The 20,979-nt window shown below is 35.8% G+C and overlaps 1 protein-coding gene across 11 annotated transcripts in view; it reads left to right on the top strand.

Annotated features, from left to right (window-relative positions):
* The window catches only part of DMD (dystrophin), a 1,281,342-nt gene that overhangs the window by 1,077,802 nt on the left and 182,561 nt on the right, over window positions 1-20,979 (top strand). For all 11 annotated transcript variants that reach the window (XM_065627016.1, XM_065627025.1, XM_065626998.1 and 8 more), the window contains 4 exons: window positions 4,199-4,371; window positions 7,710-7,866; window positions 16,401-16,521; window positions 17,193-17,461. In XM_065627016.1, coding sequence (XP_065483088.1) covers window positions 4,199-4,371; window positions 7,710-7,866; window positions 16,401-16,521; window positions 17,193-17,461 — 720 coding nt within the window. The remainder of the gene's footprint in view (window positions 1-4,198; window positions 4,372-7,709; window positions 7,867-16,400; window positions 16,522-17,192; window positions 17,462-20,979) is intronic.

Genomic DNA, 20,979 nt, shown 5'->3' with positions numbered 1-20,979 from the left:
TTAATTCTGTGAGCTCTCTTACGTCAATTAATGACATGTATTTCATTAGTAACTTTGTTCAGTACCTAGAAAATGTAAAATGCTTCATTGGAAATGAGAAGCACAATTCCAAGGACAGAACTGAGTTTGTAGAGGAGGATATAAATGCTTTAATTTCTTTAAATTATTCCATAATTACTTTTCCTTCTACCTTGTATAAAAGATAAATGTTTTGTCAGCTGTGCTGCATTAATTTCCATGTCTTAGTCTGACTCATGTATAGTCCAGCTAAGGTAACTAATTATTTCTTTCTAGGACTTCCAGTCCCTCTAATGTATTGCCAAAGCAACAGCAGATTTTGCCATGCGTTATGTCCTTTGTATGGTATACCTATATATTGCACGTGGAATATGAAGGATATTGCCACTGATTATTTCCAATAAAGTATCTCAAACCATATTGAATTCTTATAGGACTGTAGCTTTATGGCAGTGTTGGATGTGCTGTCTTACAGCCTTAGTGTACCTCTCCCCTGAAATCATACACAGAGGTTTCCAGGGCTCAGGACAAAAGAGAAACAGCCAGAGATAACTTCCTCACTCAAGAAGACCATTCCCCTCAAGACAAGTTTATTTCATGTCTTTATCATTCTTAGTTCTGTGACTTAGTTCTAGACTTATTCTGTATAGTATAAGAATGTAAATACACATTTTTAAGTATATAGAAACGTATAAGAACTATTCAGCAAGGTTTCTATGAGCAAATGTTATGGTACCTTTTATCGTCTAACTATACATAATAGTTCATCTTAATAAAGGAGGATTTCACTCTGAAACTCTAAAGTAAATCTGCCCTTGATGCAGTTCAGCTATCTCTAGGCAGTAACTTGTGATCAAAAAGTGGACTTGAAAATTAACTTAGGCTAAAAACCAATACTCATTAATGAGTTACTGTAGCCAATGTATTTTTTCATTATTTGTTTTTCATTTTGCTACCTAGTCTTTTAAAGGGAATCCATTTCCACACAGCCTTAGTAATAACCATTACAGCAAAAATGCAGCATACAGAGTCAACTTAGGTCCAGCCATAACTCAGTAGAATTAGACCAGGATTGATTTTTCATCCTTTGCAGTTCTTCCATGTGGTTGACCACATTGGAAAAGATGAAAATGCAGTAAATAGTCTATATTAGTTTATATACAATGCTTCTTGGTATGATGTGTAGTGAAAGTATACTTTTACAAATATTTTAGCAGTTTATGAGATTAAATAGATCTTCCTACTTTATTCTTGTCAAGAAAAATAATCGAGTTCATATTGATCTTTCACTTGTATTTTTGAAACATGGAAATTACTTACTTCAGGAAACAAATAAAAGGTGTCTAGAGCTTTCTTATATATACTCTGCTTCTCTTGGGATATGAAGGGGTCACAGAGAAAGGTTCTGAAATGCACCAACCGAAATGAAGTAAATACCTTTGTTGTTGTCTTGCTTCTTTGTCATCGTAAGCTTCTTGGGTAGCTAGAATAAACAGCTTCTAGGAGCAGGAGAAGATGTGCCGTTTACACAAGTAATTTGGAATAAGAAATACCATGTATTGTATACTAAGCTTTTGATAAGAGTGCTTCACTTTTCATGTTTCACAGAATCATAGAACGGTTTGGGTTGGAAGGGACCTTAAAGATCATCTAGTTCCAACCCCCCCTGCCTTAGGCAGGGACACCTTCCACTAGACCAAGTTGCTCAAAGTCCCATCCAACCTGGCCTTGAACTCTTCCAGGGATGGGGCATTCACGGCTTCTCTGGGCAGCCTGTGCCAGCGCCTCACCACCCTCATGGTGAAGAATTTGTTGCCCATTTAACTAACGGTCCAGATTTGCTGTGATACGATATAGTAGTCTGAAATAAAAAGAATATGGTTTGATTTTGGTTTAAAAAGTACATGTGTATCAGGAGAAAAGCATGGATGTGTTGTCTACAAGACACATTTTCTAAAAACAAGAAAAATGTGAAAGTGCATTTTTTAAAAATTTTGTGTTATAAAACACTGTGGGTTTATGTGTGGGAAAGCACTAAGAGGGCATAGATTTGACAGCTTCCTACTGTGCATAGTTATTCAACGTATGTTTCATGGCACATGTTCTTGCTGAGGAAAAGGCAGCCTTTTCCTTCACCACCCTAAAAACTAAGCATTTTGTGCAACAGGTAGTGAATATGATAATTCTTTCATTCAGCAATAGATTTATCAGTTTTTCAATGTGGAAGGACCTTAGAAGTATACAGACATTAAAAGTGAACTTTTTTACTGTGAACTTCGTATTTTCTTACATACAGTTTTGGCTGTTTATATCAGGTTTGTGATACTTAATCTAGCTTAAATAAAACCTCCAAATGCATAAATGGAGAGGAAGAAATTTTGTAATAAAGTATTCTTCAGTCGATCAAACAAAAATAAAACATCGTTGCTGGAAGCTGAAGCTAGCATCATTAAGACTTGAAATAAAGTACAAATTTTCAAGTAAGGGCATTCATACCTGAAGTTATTACTCTACATGGTTATGTACCTTAATAATGGCATTTTATAAAATCTAAATTGTCTGTTTAACATCAATAAATAAATTCAATATCCATAATTCAGTTGCATTCTGCAGAATTACCTCTGATGTATTCCAAACTAATTCCTAACTACTTTACTGCCAGGGTGACTGTAGATAAAGTAAAATAGTTCAATAAGAACTCCTCTACTGTACCAAAGACATTCCTAGCCCGCCTTGAAATTGCTCCAAATACAGTGCTAGTTATTACTGTGCGAGAAATAGATATCCAGCAAAAGATGGCAAATGACATTTGGAACAGTGGTAGGTGAACAAGGACAATCTACTCATGATTCAGTGCAGATAACATTGCACTTAAAATATCAAATAAAACCAATTCAATTAGGAACACAGCAAGTAGGCAAGCTGTGTGCTCCCCTCCTTCAAAGTCATTCTTCTAAAGAATATTGCAACACACGGGGGCTATCTGTGATGCTCAGTTAACACTGGATCTTGCTCTCAAATGCCATAAATCATTTCCCTTTTCACATTTCATCCCCAGTACTCCTATTGCAGGCAGCAAGAAACCACCACCAAAAATCTTAGTGCCTAAGCATTCCGGGAGAAAAGGCAGAGCTTTATTCACTAGGTCATTTTCTTTGTTTCTTTGTGTGCTTCTTTATTTGAAAGTAAAAGAACTTTTTCTGTATATAGCTACATATAGAGTACATGTGAGCTCATCTATGTATGTGTTTAAATTGTTATTATTATTTTTGGTTTTATTCTGTTTAAAGAGCTTGATTTGACCACTGTTCACTGTGAAATAATCTGTGAACTGGTGGAGCTGCAGCATGAAAAAGTCTCGGAGAAGGGCAGCCGGCGTACAAAGGCTGCATTGAGTGTGTGGGCAGGCAGGAATGCTGGTACCAGGCAGCTCTCTAAAGAATGTTCTTTTGGCAGAAACAGCCGTGCTAAAAATGAGGGGGAAAAATGAATTCAAAATGTAGAGCTGGCCTGCAGTTACCAAGCGATAAGAAAAGTTGGCTGTTCAAACATGAGCAGCCAGTTGCATATTCTAGGTCCTTGCTATTCTCAGGCCCTCCTACAGCCATGGCCCTGACCAGTGTTTTGATATAGCACAAAGTGGCTGTTTATTGCTATTGACTGATGAGGCCTCCGCTCCGAAATGCATTCTGTCAACAGAATGTAAGTGAACTTGGCATTTCAAAGCTCGGCTGCTGCAGACGTGTAGATTTCTTGGAACTGCCATGCAGGACGACCGCTGTTGCAGTCCCCAGCTCAAACTGAAAATGTTGCACAGGAAGACGTATCACGTGAAGGTCAGATTTACCTGAGATGCTGAGGGTTTTGAGGGGTTTTTCTTTCCTCGTCCGTGCAGTAAATATATCTTGTCCTTGCTTTGTTGCCTGTCAAAGGCTAGACTTCTGACTTCCTAAATTTTGTTCAGTAAGGTCTATATGGAAAAAAAGTTGTTATTGAACGCAAACAGCCTTCACGTGAAAGGGAAATATGGCTGTGTACACAGTACGTGATATTGCCTTAAAAGGAGTAATCAAAATCTGTGCTAACTCTGTGTTTGATAATTTTTCTACTCTTTTGGGAAGTGATTTCTTTCTATGATTTTGTAAGAAATTACACGTATTGTTTTCTATTGCTTCTGTAGGAACTACAGGCAGAAATTGATGCTCATACTGACATCTTCCACAACCTGGATGAAAACGGGCAGAAAATCTTGAGATCCCTGGAAGGCTCTGAAGATGCAACCCTATTGCAGAGACGTCTGGATAACATGAACCTCAGATGGAGTGAGCTTAGGAAGAAATCTCTAAACATTAGGTAGGATCTAAACGTGAGCAAAAGGCTACAGTTGGTGTGTAAGGTGGACTGCTGCCTTTTGCCAGTAAAAGGGGTTTATTTTTTTTTCTGACAGCACTGTTTCTGTCCATTTTGAAATTATTTGTGCTATTTTGAATGTTGGCCTAACTTCATAAGAATGATCAGGATTTTTGGAGTGAAAATGATAGTAGGGAATTAGGATTTGAGGCATACGATGAGGTTTTGTAATTATAAAAGGAGAGATTAGCATGTTTAAACAGTAACTGTACCCCCTCTAAATGCAGGCTTTTTCTAGAGCTCAGTATGACTTATCAATAAGTCATGAAAGAATGTGATTAAACAACCTATACTTACGATAAGCTTTATTTCTAAGGCTGCTATTCCAGTGCAAAACAAAGAATAACCTTGCAAATGAGCAGGCACATTATTTAATATTTTAGCAGTTGTCTGGAGAGTGGACAGAATTACCAAATAAAATCCAGGAGTAAAAGGAAATCCATAGACAGTGTGTCAAGAGGAAAAACTCCTTGCATGGAAAACTATAATTAATGGTAATGTTACAAATGACGAAGTGAAGGTACAGGCTTCATAGGGCTAAAGATTACTAGTCAAAAGAACTTGTCCAGGAAGCTTCTCTTCAGACATGTGATTTTTACAGTAGGCAACCCAGCTCTGTTGCATTCAGTCTCAGGCATTTTTTCATTTGCTTGCTTGCTGCGTGTTGATGGTAGTTCAGAGGGCAGCAAAAGGCAGAAGTGTTTTTCAAAGTAATGTATGAAATATTAGCTTTTTTCAGCTCAGGCCCTGAGGGAGGTCAGTCTGTGTAATGACAAAAGCCATCTTCTTAACATCAATCATTAAAAATAAATGAAGGATGTGAGGCTGAAAAGATTTTAGTAGCTAAAGAAAAAGAGAGACAAATTCCTCTTTTTTTTTTTTTTTTTTCTGAGGAGCGAAAGAAGAAGGATATAACCCTTTGAGGTCTTTCTGAGACTTTTTCCTTCTCTTTATCCATGAACTTGCCCAAATGTATTGCTGTCATTAATCGAGTCAGAAATGGTAAAGCTAGTTATACCACAGTGACTTCTTGCATTAAACATTCAAAGCAACAAACCTCCTCTCTACAATATTTGCTTTCAATAAAAGGCTTAAGGTGTTCAACAACTTATTGATTAGAATAAGAAACAAATCTTAACTTCTAAGACAATCAATTTAAATATTGCTGGCCACCAGACTGAATGAACAGGGTATTCTCAGTCCGTCTGCTTGGAGTTATTTACTTGCATCACACACTATGGAATGGATTTCATCATAACTAGCAATGCTTATGCAAAAGAGGTATAAGAGTAGAAATATGAAACATTCTCCAGGCAGCAGTCCCACAAGTCTCCTTATTTAGTTTAGATGGGCATTCTTTTCTAAATCCATTAGATAAAATATATGGTAGGTATCGAGAGAAGCCAAGTTCATTGCCGTTGTTACCTTTAATTCTGATAAATCAGTACAGTTTATGCTAAGAAACTCTTTCTTATAAAGAACTCAATTTTCAAAACATTTTTCCTACTATCATTTTTGTTTGCACATGCTTGAGCACAATTATAAATATGTGAGTGTGTTCATATAATGTACACTAACATGCACATTCGTAAATATATAGTCCTGAAGCTGAAAGAAGGGCAGAACAATCCGGATTCAGGGAAACCATTCACCAAAATGGGGCAGGTCAGAGCACAGCAGCAGTAAGAAAACACTTCGGGTCACTCTTTTTGCACTTTTTCCCTATGAAACAGGGAAGAAGTGAAGACCACAGTGTGTGGCTCCAGTTACTGCCTTGTCTGGAGGAGGTGCAAGCTTGCATTTGCTGAGATAAACATGGGAAACAGGAGTTAAACTGACTCAGAGATTTGGCTCCTTGACTGTGCCCACTCCAAAAGCCCTGTCGTCCTGAGCTTTCTCTCAGCCTGTGGCTCATCTGTCCCTTTCCTTTCTTTTTCCTCACCACTCTAATTACCTGGCGTAAGAGGCTAGAAAAAAGACAGCATCCATAGAGCAGTTCAAAGAAATACAACTGTTCTTACCTTCAGCAATTCCTTATTCCCACATCCAAACTACGTAATAAGGTCTGCAAAACACCGAGTCCACATTTCTTGCATTTCTTTATAGACCATTCTATATGAGATATCGGTACAGAATTTTCACTGTCAGAAAATATGTGATCTTATGCAAAATCACTGAAAAAGAGATGCTATACGAACAAAGCTGGAAGTTAAACAGAAAATATACAAAATAAAATGTGTCTTTATTTTCCAGTATGTATTATCACTTCACTGTTATGTAATGCTGCTTTTGATTTGAATTTCTAAGAGGAATTCTTAGGTTACCTGGGAGTGAATTAGGAATTTCTTCAAACCAGCAATTAAAAAATAGCATATTCATAAGTGCAGAAAGACAAAATTTTAGTGTGCTTTCTCTATGCTCTAAACAAAATTGAAGATTTGATCAGTCCAGTGGTATTTCAGTCACATATTTTCTCTCCCCAGAAAATGGTTGCTGAAAATTAGTAGCTCAATACTTGATCCCAGTATTAAAAAAACCCCACATTTACACATACACAGAGGAAATATTTGAAGATGTCTTTATGGTGGAGACCTTGCACAAAGTAGTATTCTGTCTTTTAATTTTTCCATTCCAATTCAATTACTTCCATTCACACCTCTGTTCAAGTGGCACAGACATTTGGTTAGTATAAGGGAATTCTATTTGCTATAACAATTTCCTCATTATTTTTTTGGGAAAGGATGGCATTGGTTCTTTTATCTTAAAGGTGAGCAACCAAATGAATCTTGCGTGACTTTGAATGGTTGTGGATTGGTTTAGAGAAATACTTGCTCTTCTCAGAGTTGAAAACTACTCTCTACATTTTAGTTAATCTATCTCCTAGTAATCCTAAATGATAACTAAGTTACTCGCACACAAGTCCTGCAAAGTATTTGTGCATATTTAGTGAGACTGACAATTCAACACAGCTATTTCTCACTGCTGAAGAAGAAAAATAAAAATAAAATTAAAATAATTTTAAAAACACACACACATGTGCATGCGCACACACACAAAACCATACACAGCACAAGAGGTGGGAAAATAACAGATGTTTAAGGTAGGGCTGTGGAACAAAATTTAAATCAGTGTTGCCAGAATCTAATTCAAAGCTACTGAAGCTATTTAGAAATCATTAAGCTAATGAAACACTAGGATCTTTCTCAGTAAACAAGCTTGTACAACTTGGGTTTTATTTTCAATGTGCCTGAATATATCTTATGTTTAACACATGCTTTCAGATCCCATTTGGAAGCCAGTACAGACCAGTGGAAGCGTTTACATCTCTCTCTTCAGGAACTTTTGGCATGGTTGCAATTGAAGGAGGATGAATTAAAACAGCAGATACCCATTGGTGGAGATCTTCCCACTGTGCAGAAACAGAATGATATTCATAGGGTATGATGTTTTTAAAAATAATCTTTTGGTCATTGCTTTTAGTTTTGCAATTTAGTGATGCATGAAATAGTCCTCGTTGGAATAAAATACCCTTTACAATATATTTTAGAGACAATGAAAACTGAACTTCTTGTATGAGAGTACTAGCTACAATTTTCAAACACAGCTTAGAATAACAGCCTTTTGGAGAAGGAAGTGTTTACGAACAGCTGCTTGGCTTTTTTGAAAAGCAACACAGCATTTTCATAGACCTATGACAGAAAGCTAGTTTTCATGGCTGGAACAAATACTAACCTAAAATTATTTGAGGTTTAAATAAGTAGTTCTGAAAATTTTTCTAGATTGGGCATTTAAACTTCATGTGTACTTTGTGACCTTTTTTTGCTATTAACTTTTGGGAACATTTGTGAAAAGAGTATCTGATATCAGCCCTAAGGCACAACTGTGTGCATCATGAAACTGTTGTGACAACTGACTGTATCTGTCTATGGCTCATACTAGTTTCATCAGGGAATTCTTATGGAAAGTCAGTAGCAGAGCATCATATGGGAACTGTTCTAGACTAAGCTTTGTAGTAAAAAAGAGCTTAAATCCAACACTTGTACAGAAAGTTGGGAGTTTTTAAACCCACCGAATTAACAACCCTCTACACAATACTGCTGAATAATTTGTCATACAAAGATTCACACAGGTTTTTTTTAGGGGGGCAAATGAATGCTTTAAGTATGTTTCCTGTGTTGAATCAAGTTCACATCTGTCTGATGCTAACCTAATGTCTGCTTTCAGGTAAACAGCTTTTAATTTGCTATGCCATTGCAGTCTATTCAGGTCTGAATGTGAAATCACAGTTCTAGTACCTCAGTGGTGCTTTTTTAGAGGTAACATAAGGAAACCCATTAGGAAACTGGTGTGCTGCTTAAATAAAGTTGAAGAATTGCCAAATGAAACAGTAAATAGGGAGAAACTGCTGTTCTGAGATGGAATAGGGAACCGTGTGAAAGGTAACTGAGACAGCATACCCAACTTCAGCACTTACACCCTTATGATAAGACTGTTTCTTTTGTGTTAGTTTCTGAAGAAAACTTTAATCTGAGAAACACCAGTTGATAACAGATGTCCATAACAGAAACCAGACCTCAACTCACTAGGAGAAATCATGGTTCAGTAGGAAGCTGGCAAGACAGTGCCAGGGTTGTTTTTTTTTACAGAGAACAGTATAAGATGAAGGGCGAGGAACCTTACTGATACAAAGCAATTGTCCTCTCATGTTTAAAAGGTGATCACCTTACGTAGTGATTAGAATGAACTATATAAGTATTTATACTATGACATTTTTCCACTATTCCATTTCTTGGAATTTACTTGGATATTATATTCTAGCTCTCCTCGCTTTCATCCACATGTGTATTTAGTTAAAATAATGACATTATGGGAGGTTTTTTCTTCCTGTTTGGTGACCAAGTGTACTTGAGTGTGACATCTAAAAAGTTATTTCCAACAAATATATTTTCTATTGAATTGTTTAAGTTGTCGGTTACTCAAGTTGATACCATGAGAAGAGAATATTTCAAAACCGGTGATCATCCACTCAAAGCATTCTGCTGCATATATGTAACTTTCAGCCTGTGAAACTTGCCACAAAAGGTGTTGGTTGTGAAGTTCCTAAATCTCTGATTTGATTGCTTAATGGAAAAATGTGAAATGGTCCTATAAAATGAAAATGGATCTGGAATACCTGTGTCTTCTCCATTCATCAGGTAGCTGTATTATAAATATTGCTCTAATAGATTATCCTGCCTCATACTGAAGGACACATCTGAGAACAAATATCAGGTCTGGAAAGAGATGATGACACATCCTGCTGCTTTAAGTTATTGGGAACCCCAAATTTGTGGAAAAAGTCAGGAAATATCGTATACAACTCGGCTTTTGGCACAGAGAAACAAGCATTTGTCTACAGCAGCAGACTGATGGGAGGCAGTGGCAGTATGGTTTCTCAGGGGCTTATCTTCACCTAATGGCTGAGAAAGCCAAAAAGAAAGATGAACAAAAAAAAATCTCACTGTCAGTGCACAAGACTTTTCTAAGATACTATAATGCTTTGTTGCAAGGGGCAGCTTAGCCATATTTCCTAGGCCTTTCTTCTGGAGAGGTGATGTGTAGGATGTGTCTTTCTCACAAATCTTTGCTTGGGTCTTCCAGCATTATCACAGAAACAGTGAGGCCAAAATATCCATGACATTATAGAGCATCACCATCCCTTTTTACCTTTCCCCCTGTGAAAGTTAAGATATATGAAATGCCTGAGGTCTCTTCTAGCCAGATGCTTGTAGCAACTTCCATAAAGTAGTTTTAAAGCCCATCCAGAACATCAGGATGGAAGAAACAATATAGATGTTGCTTTAACTCAGCCTGACATTAACTCAACCTTTTATTGAAAGGAAACTCTTGAGCCAAAGCAAGACTTAGAGAAGGATTTTTGTGGAATTGTTCCAAAAAGCTTTTGTCATTTGAATAATATTTGAGTATTTGCAAACATAACCTTTCCTTCTAGATCAAATAAATATTTTTTTAATCTAGAGAAATTACTTTTCATAAAATGTTAATATTGTATATTTTTCTATGAGGTATTCGAAAGTTTCCCAGAACTCATTATGAAGGTGGCAAGACTTCAGTGATGGACTAAGTGATCTCTGTCACTCAGCAATCAGCTGAAGTGTGTAAAATTAAGGTTTGAGAAGTGTTACATAAAAATAAGGTACCATGAATAGGTGCAAATGACTTTACAAAATAGATCTCCTCCTCACTTCTCCTTTTTGTTTATCTTCTCTGCCACATGCAGATACATACAGGCACAAATCTTTGGTCATCATGTCTAGTATCAAAACCAGAACATTTTGGTTCCTTTTAGAAATATGGCTTCTTTCCTTTTCTTGTTCTGTAGCACTTCTGTAGTTTAATGTCAGGCCTTTCTAGTTATAGGTATTCCAGTTCCCTGTGGAATAAAAGAACAAAACATAATAGTTGAAATTATGTTACACTATCTACTCTTCAAAGATCTCTTGCAGAGAGGGAGGGAAAAACTATTGGTGCGGAACTCTTGTCAAATTCAGGTTGTCTTTGACAAAATCTGTGTTTGCTGCTTGGAGTTTTTCTACTATATTTTTTTCCCTGGGCGCTATGGACTTTCTGTTGCTCTAGAAGTTTCTTTTAGAGAAGCAGACATAAATGGCTGTATCTGAGTAAACAGGTTAGCTCATTTCTGAACATAAAAACATGCTTCTAAAAAGGCTCGCACCACAAGTGTAGAAGTATCTAGCTTAAAACTGGAGCACAGTACTGGGAAGCTGCGTTTTCCTGAGAGTTTTGAGCCCCTGCTTAAGAACAAAACTCAGCTCCCAGCATGTGAGACGTGAAAGTAGAGTGGTTGAATTTTGGTCTTAAGAAAAAGAATCTACTGATTGTTCACTTTGTTCTCCTGAATGTCAGTTCTGGAAATAAGTCTTCCGTAAACAGGCTAAGTCTCTACCTGATCTGACCAATCTTTCCAATGACCCGAACTTCCAGCTTCAGTCTTCCTATGTCAATGCAATGTCTTTCCTTCTGTGAAGAATTGTTTTTGCCAGGTAAAACCAGAATTGAACCCAGATAGAGTTCTTCATGGGAGAAGAGAAAAAGCCTCAGCAGGAGACATTTTTTATAAGCAGTTTAACTGATTGCCACTGAGCAATGGCATGATGAATGCAAGCACGATTTTGTGCCTGAATCCATTTTCTAAAGCAGTGCTACAAGCTGATTTTATTTCCTTTATTTATTTCCCTTAAGGATGTAATTTAAAGAAAAACAACATATTTAACCTCTCCATCATTTAGAAGATCATCTGGAATACCTCAGACATTCATAGCAGAGATGAAAAGAAGGTGGTTCTTATCATTAGAATGCTCTTAGTTGCCAAATTGGCTTTAAAAATTTTAAGAGTAGAGTAGGATTCAGATGAACATTTCAAATACTTGAACCTATGCCAGAGGAGAGCTTGAACTCAACTGAGAAAAGAGACATCCGTGCAGTCAAAATCATTGTTGCGTTATAAATGTGAGGCACTTTTTAGACAAGGCAATTTGGAATTTATCCCAAATACACCCACATAACCACTCTTTCTTTGAACTTGTATATATAGTGGGTCATTTTGTTGATTTTTGGCATCTGAAGAAATTGTGTCTATGCCAAAGTTTTAGAATGGAGGGGGGAGGGCAGAGCAGTGGTTAATCAATGATAAAAAATAGTGCTCTTCATCAAAACATTATTTAATTATCTTACAGCTTTCTTTGCTTTACTAAGTTTCATAATAATGTTTAATTGAAATTGTATTAGTAACTGTGTACATGTTACTGTTGATCTCAGTTAAGTAACTTAGGCATCATGCAGACAGCCTGTTTTTTCTTTCATTCTTTCAAGAGCTGCCACATCTTCTGTGTAGTGATTATATTAATAGCATAAATAGCATTAATGAATATAGAAGTTAATTATTAACAATTCCCTGGAAACCTTTTTGCATGAAACACATAGCAACAGGGTGTAAGAAAGACTAGAATTTCTGCTTCAGCACACTAACCTTTTCTAGTAGCACAGTTGATATCTACTTTTTAAAATTGAGTTCAAAAGCTATTTTTAAAAAGCATTCTGGTTAGGAAACATCTTGAATAAATTTAATTGTAGTCTTTCTCATTGAAATTCATTAAAAACAAAAATATCTGCTTTTCTGTTAACAGAGAGTAATATTAGTATTAGTAATACAATTCTCTTCTCATTATATTTTCATCTTTCAATTTAAGTAATCTGTGTTTTTCCATCTAAAGAGATTTAAGGACACTGATGAGGAAGTAGCGGAGGTCTGAGATAAGCTGATCAATACATGTATTATTAAAGTAGTGGACAGAATACCATTACTGCTGTAGTGTTGATGACAAATAGAGATGCTTAAATAAAGTAGTTTACTTGTTTTTTTGTCAGGTCACACATTATGCGTGTTCGATTTTCTCTACAGTCACCACAAAGTGTGAAGATGTTAAGGAATTCAATGAAATTAGCCTGAAATCATTAGCTGTAAATTAGACATTCATTTAGGCTAATTCTGCTTTCAATTATGGTCTGTTTATTGTAAAGATGTATTTGTCAGGGCTCTAGATAGATATATTTTTCCCCCAAAAAAAGATGAGAAAATATCATTTATTGCTACTTATGATTTTTATTGGTAGTATGTCCATATTTCACAACAAAACATTAATCAGAAAAGATGGCTTTATCTTCATACAGAAAGAACATTTTTTGGAATGGGATAGTATGAAATGAGCATTTATTATTTTTAATACTGTTCTATGCTACAGCTTCAGTCTCATGTTTTTTCATTCTTTAAATTTCTTATACTGAAATATATTTTAACTCACTCGGTAGAAATCCGCAGGTCAAAACTAGGGAAGGCAATGAAAACTGTAAATATATCTTAACACCATACTGTGTACTATTCTTAAGTTCAGGATTTATAGACTATAATCACATCCACCAGCTCCAACATCCAGAATGGGAAAGTTCAAGGACAAAACGTTTAACTCATTGGCTTACTGTTTTCCTTTAATGAAAGAGAAAGAGACTCTATTTGTGATTAAATACAAAATATACAAAGTCATAAAGTTCCCATTATCATTTTTTATTATTTTGAGTTGAGAAGGCAGGGACGACTCTTGCTCACACATTTAATGGGATGAGTATGCATATCTGATGGTGTTATCCTTGTTCTGTTGCACAAGAGATATTTGGGGAATGTGGCTTTAACCCTCTTTCAGAGATAAAATGCCACTCAGTGTATTTGTATGCAAAAGCAGTACAAGCTGGAAGAAGGTGTTTTGTGTCCTTCTCATTAATTGTACATGCACATAGCTGGGGTCAACCTGACTACAGCTGCAGCACTCCTCTACAGCAGTACTACTCGTTCCCAAGTACGTAGCTCAAAGGCATTTCTGGCTTTTAAATGTCCTGTAAGTTGGCATATTTCTGTGTTCCCCTGGAATACCAGTGACTCCTTCCTGCTCTTGGTGTGTGTGGGCACAACAGACATTTGTGCAGGTGCCTCCTCTGGTTTTGGGAATAGGCATTTCTGAGAAATAATTTGTCTTTGGAGACGTTTATAAAACATACTGTATCTGTAAACTGTTATACAATTACAATGTTTAAAAACCAATAAGACTGCTGATGTCACTTTTGACACCACGAGAAGAGAGCAAAGCTCACAGTCCATGGAGAAACATTTTAAGTTATGTTACCTGCTGGCTTACTTGAGCTGCAGACCTGCCCCATTCTAGCGCAATGGAGTGATGTAACGTGAGGTGAGCATTGAGGCCAATTAAAGGAAAAGATTTTCCTCATTTGAGGCATGAAAAAAGCTTATTATAGTTCCTATTTCCATTGCACTTCATGCAAGAGCCAAGTATTAATTGTAAAAACTTCTAATTCTAAAAATGTCTGAATTAAAGATTTTTTAACTCTGGACTAATCCCGTGCAGCTTTCATGCAGAGCAATGCCCAATGGTAGCTTACTTGTTAATATACAGTACTCTATTTGTGAAAATCAGTGTTGGTTCTTAAAGGTCAACGTGTATATTTAAAATAATTCTTACAGGTATTAATCAAACAACAGATTCCCTTATGACAGCAGATACACACTGTGAAAGGATCCCAGTCCCTCTCCTGTTCATGACACAGAATTAACATTTTTTACTTCATTATTTCCTTCAGGAAAGCACACTTTGCTGATTCACAGTTACGAGCCTTATGGTCAGTTCTTGACCACTTAATTAAAAGTTTATTTAAGTATTTATAACAGAATAATGTAGTCATTTCCTTAAGTTTACTTTCCTGAAATGTATTAGGAATTTTTACCTGTAAGTGCTCTTATTATAAACTGAAGCTGTGATTATCATTATTGTTTCTGTTAGGTATTTCCCATACAGAGCATTTCATATCAAATATAATTCAAAGTGTAATGAACTTTTTAATATTGAATTTATAATCTTTCATTAGTTTGCATAGAAACTCAAATTTTGTTTAATATTTAATTTAACTGAATTAGTGAATATAGCCTATACAATGCCTGTGTTGTAAAAAGAATTTTCTAATCCCTGGAGTAAAATATCTGCTTTCCGCTCACGGCATACGGCTCTCCTTTTGGCAGTATTGTGTTTTGTGCTACACTGCACTATAATTATCTGCCTATTTTATACCCGTGCTACTTGGAAACAGTATGCATTCAATATTGTTTCATAAATAGAGAAGAAAATTTTGAAATAAAACAGTGGTAAGGACCATTTAGATAAATTCAATATAATGCAATATGTAACCCATAGGCCGGGTTTCCTGTGCATTTTTATGCGGTGAACATATGGATTCAGATTAATGGAATCTTAAATTCTCTTCAACAACAACAACAAAATCAAAGTGAACAATAACAACAACAACAAAAATATGAGATATGTATCCTTTCAGTAGCCTCCCAAAACTTCAAATATGAACCTTAAGAATCTTACTCATGGTCATTTGAAAATGAGATAATAGAAGAGAGATAGTAAAAGGAGCTTATGCTGAAGGAAGAAAAATGCAAATAGGAAAGAGGAAGAATAGGTCAGAAATGAGACAGGTGCCAAAAGCAATGACAGGAAAGGACAAGATGAAGGGGAGAAATACAGTTGATCTGAAAATAAGCGGAATGTATCACTGAACAATGTTAAACATAAAGATATGGAAAAATATGATAAATACTGATTAGAGCAACTAGGAAATAATTATTTCATAAGGACTACTTTCTGCCCTTTAATTTTTACTCATGCATGCCTACATCAAGGCTAGATTGTATTTCTGAATTTTCATCTTGGCCTCGATTCCACATTGCAGAAATCTCAGTTCATGCAATTTTGGAAGAGATGCATCTACATCACTACTACAACAAAGTATTACGATTTAATATATTGATTTTTTTTTGGTTACTAATTGTTATGGGTTAACATGTCAATATCCATAGGTCCTTTTTTGTTTTTCCTAGTGATATAACAGTTGCCAGCAGCAGTAGCAAAGCTGTGAGATATATTGGATTTTCCCGTGCATTCTAGTAAATCTTGCTTTCAAGAACCATTAGCTAGGCTGGTGTGGTCCAATACAGAGCCAGCTGAAGCCTTTCCCCTTGCATCTGGGTTTTCGAGTTTACTCTGAAGTTAATTAACAAAAGCAATCCCTCTTGCAGAGAAAATTTGATCAGCAACCTTGGGTACTTTGCAGCATGCTGGCAGTACATTTGCTCCTTTGAATACAATGTGATTTCAGGTTAAGCAAAAGGTGATTATCTCTTTTATATTATTTTTTTTTAGCTCCTTGTAATACGCACATGGAAGCTGTTGTTGGAAATTTTGCACTTAAATTGATGAAAATAAAGGCTAGCGCTCGGCATTCCTTTATATATCCACTTACAATAATTTTGTTTCATCTCTCAGACTTTCAAGAGGGAGCTGAAAACAAAAGAACCTGTTATCAGGAGTGCGCTGGAGACTGTGCGAATCTTCTTAGCAGAGCAGCCTGTGGAGGGACTGGAGAAACTCTACCCAGAACCAAGAGGTAATTGAAGAAAGAGCACGGTAATGGCACATTGCTGGAAAGATCAGTGATGATCAGTGATTAAATAAATTCTGCCAGCCGCTCTGAAAGTGTTCTTTTTACACTTCAAGCCGAATGTCAGTACTCATAAACTAAGCTAAAAATATAGATGAAAGAAACCCTTAGCAATCCTTCTGAACACTATGGCACTAAACAGACATGGATATTTATCAGCAGATTTTGAAACTGGCTTTAAACCTTCAGGACCTACCTATAACTATAGGCCCATTTGAGATCTGAAAGCTGCAATTTAACCTCAAATTCAACTTGTAGTCTCAGTACTACAGAAGCTCCCAAATCCTCTCAATTGCAGTAAAAGATCCACAATGTTTAATAATTATGTATCTGCAGAACTATTTTGCTGAATCAGGTCACAGTTGATGAATTTTTAGCTACACCTTGCATTTTTAAAAATGCCTTTATGTACTTAAATGCATATTTTAGTGATCTATATGGTGGCAAGACTTAAATTTTTTAAAAGGTTTTCAAATGAGAATGCATTAATAAAATAAATTTCACAGGTGTCTTTAGTTAAGAATAGTTTCTTACTGAGCTTTGAACTTAACCAGATAGCAATTATTTTTCTTCTAAGACAGAATATGTCTTAAAAGCCTCTTCACTTTCACATTTAGAGCTGTCACCTGAGGAAAGGGCCCACAATGTCACTAAACTTCTCCAAAGGCAAGGAGATGAGGTCAGAACTGAGTGGGATAAGCTGAATCTACAGTCTGCTGATTGGCAAAAGAAGATAGATGATGCTCTTGAAAGACTGCAGGGCCTTCAAGAGGCAATGGATGAACTGGACCTGAAACTACGCCAGGCCGAATTGTTCAAGGGATCCTGGCAGCCAGTGGGGGATCTGCTAATTGACTCTCTGCAGGATCACTTAGAGAAAGTCAAGGTATGTGTCAGTTTATCAGTATTTCTCAGTATAAAATAATTGGCTGGTTCATTGTATGAACCCCCAGATCTGGAGTTATCTCTCAAAAGGAGAAATTGACAGCTTTGTAACATAGTGATTTATATTAAAAACAAACAAACAAACAACCACCCACAAACAAACAAACAACAACAACAAAAACCCCCAAACCAATAGTCTACACATAAAGAGTTCTATAATTTCTGAAATTAAAATGGAATCAAATCAACATTGAGAATGTACATCACTAACATGCGTAAAAAGCAGGAGATGCAGTTAACAGTAAAGAAGGCAAAACGGAGAAGTTATGAGAATATATGATAAAAGTATAGAAAATTAATGCTGTTCTTTATTACACTTTTGTAAGTATGATGAGTACATAGTTGTTTCTATACTTGTAGAGCAGAATTTAAATATTTTAAAGTATATTAGCTTCTTGTTGTTTTGTAATGATGGTGTTATTTGCTACCTTATTTGATAACTAGGCCTCATGAGATAGTTAAAAAGTAAAAACAACCCCCAAAAAACTTCCATTATTTTCTGTAACTGAATGCTTATCTGTTTTCAAGGGTTGTTTCATAAATTCATTGCTTAATGAGAAACTCATGAGGACGTGTCCTCTTTCAGCAAGGCTGCCATGGCCAGACTTTATAAATACCACAGGGATCCTTCAGCCAGAGCACAATAGAGGCAGTTGCCATTTTGATAAGAACAAAGTGCCTCTGTTCCATTCGCATAAATGGGAATCATCCGTCATTTTGAAAGAGACCTGAGCTGACTGTTGTTTTCTCTAGTAGAACATTAGGATCTAAGGAAGAGGAAATAGAATGACTAATGGGAAGAAAAAAATGCCTTTAAAAATCAAATATAGTTTATAAAAAAAAAGTCCATGAGTTTTAATCACACAGAAAATTTAATGAGTGTCCTGTACAAATATTATATAAGACAAATTAAGTACTTGGTAGCTGATGAACAGTTAGCCCCAAAATTTTTTGTCTTCATTTAAATTCGTAAGTGAACAGAAGAATCATAGAAGAGATGTATTTATAAATACTCAGTGCCTTCTATTATAGTTGTGGATGTTTTTGTGATTTAGAAAAAGATATTCTGAACAGAAACACTGAATCCCTGATATTAATGGAAAACAAAGCAAGTCACTTAATTCTAAAGCTGTGATGATAACTGTTGATTCCATGATTATAGTGCTGAATCCTGTTACAGTTTTAAAAGAAAATAAAATCTGTCCTAGAGAACATAATGAAAGTCTAATAACAGCCATGACAGACACCTTAACACTTATGAAAATCCAAAGGTACTATCAATAGATGTCTGTTTATTGCTTCTGACATCTTAATATGAGGGCCAGACAAGCACCAAGACTTCTGTTTCAAAATTTAGGTGGATGCCACCACCTACCCCCTGATTTTTATCTCATTTGTACCATGTTTATGTGAAAGATTTATGAATATCATAAGACGGTACCATAAGATTATTGGCTAAATGGTAAATGAAAAACATATAGAATATATTCATATCCTTATAAGCTATAATATTTCATTATAGTCTGCTAGATGCACACACGGTGATATTGTGTTTTCAACACCTTCTAAGTGATCATAATTAGCTCAGGTAATATAAGAATACAATAGGCCAAAAGCTGAATAATATTAGCTGTGTGAGTAGTACAATAATTGTTCCAAAATGTACTGCCTAAAATATATGTATTGCTCTAACAAAATGTTATTCCAGCATAGATACTGCAGAAAAATGCGTGTACTAACTAGGGAATGTAAGCATGTTTATAAAACTAATAAGTACCAAGAAAGCTACAGTTGTGTCTGCAATTTGAAGGCCTGCATAAAACTATATGTTTTTAGGTTTTATATGTTTTTACCTCAGGTATTCATATTTATGACATTCATATTTTTTCTTACAGTGAAATTTATTAATATTTTAGAAAGGTTGTATATCAAGACCAATAATATATGTAAGCCTAAAATAGAGCATGTAAATCCTTGAAAAGCTTTGTCTTTACAAATTATATTATCAGCCTTCTGAGCAGCTCTTCAAAATATTGGTCACACGTCATTGCATTTCTTGCAAATCCTTCTCCTAGTTGGGAACACAGTAGCCTTCCCAAACCTAAGCTGACGAATAACTTCCTAGGGAATGAGCTTACTCAGTGTCATTTGTCACTGTTCTATTTAGTTATAGTTGCTGGAGCTCTTAAGGTCGTGGTCTAACATTGAACTCACACAAAACATCTGATCCTTGATCAGTATTAATGGATTATTGTTGCAGATCCTTGATTTGTATTAAGGTACTAATTGGTATTCATCTCTGATTCTGAGGACAAGAGAGAAATGTTTTCACATACCTCAAAGAACACAACCTAGACTACAGATGATCTATAATCAAAATATTCTTCGTACTTCTCTGCTGTCCTCTCTTATTTTCCCTTTTTTCTTCTCTCATATGAGTGATCTTATCTGCAGACTGAGAAATAACCTAGTTTCTTAACAACACACATTCTTTCTCTCTCTGTCTTCCAAGCATAGCTTTCTGTCTATTAAAATACAAACCATCACTTAACTGTCTTAAATTCACTTCAAGCCCCAACTAATCTATTAGTAGTCCCCTTATATCCATTAGCTGATCATTTTGATTGCTTTCTTGCAATCACTAACAAAATTTAATCTTTTTCATCAGAATGCATGGAACACTTAGGGTTGCATGAGACCACCACAGGGTTTTTATATTGTAAGCTTTTCCTGGTATGCAATTTATATGCCTCATCTGTCTGGTATTGCATTTAAAGACCCCTTCCAGGCACTGGCAGCAGAAGCACCTTTCCTCTCTTTCTCCCCAAAAGACTCTTCTTTGTTCCATACCAACCCAAACTTTGATGAGGGTGGTGCTGCTGGTGTGCAACAGCCATTACTTGGCGTGCTGCTACCTCCTCACTGTTTTGTTATCTGCAGACATCTGCTGAGAAATACTGTTAGGAATTAGTACCCATAGGAAGTTTTAGATGTTGATACTTTTACGCTCTGAAAAAGAAGCCACTATTTTAGGATATTGTAAACAGAATTTTGTGACTGTGAAGGCAATTTTAACAGTGTAGTTTATCCATTACTAGAGGTTGTTCAGCTCTCATACTTAAGAGAACACAGTGCAAAGCACTTTCTCATCCCGTGATATTCTACTGATCACTAGTGGCATATAACTGCTTTAGTTTTCTGTCATATACGACACTATAAGTAACAGCAGAACCCCTAGACTCCATGGGGGATATAACTCCTTTCTGATTTTTTTTAACCACTGTAAAATAAATAAATAAAACATCAAAATCAGGCAGTAGTGTCTGTGGTTTCTCTAGTTCAAAATAGCATTATGTACCTCAAGAACACTTGCCAAATAAAAGCTGAATCATGTAGTCTTATTTTCAATTAACTCCGCTCTATTATAGAATTATTTATTTTCCTTTGGTGTCACATAAA

The sequence above is a fragment of the Caloenas nicobarica genome, chromosome 1 (assembly GCF_036013445.1).
Source record: "Caloenas nicobarica isolate bCalNic1 chromosome 1, bCalNic1.hap1, whole genome shotgun sequence".
Classification (NCBI taxonomy): Eukaryota; Metazoa; Chordata; class Aves; order Columbiformes; family Columbidae; genus Caloenas; species Caloenas nicobarica.
The sequence above is the reverse complement of the archived record's forward strand: the minus strand, read 5'-3'. Positions and strand labels throughout refer to the sequence as shown.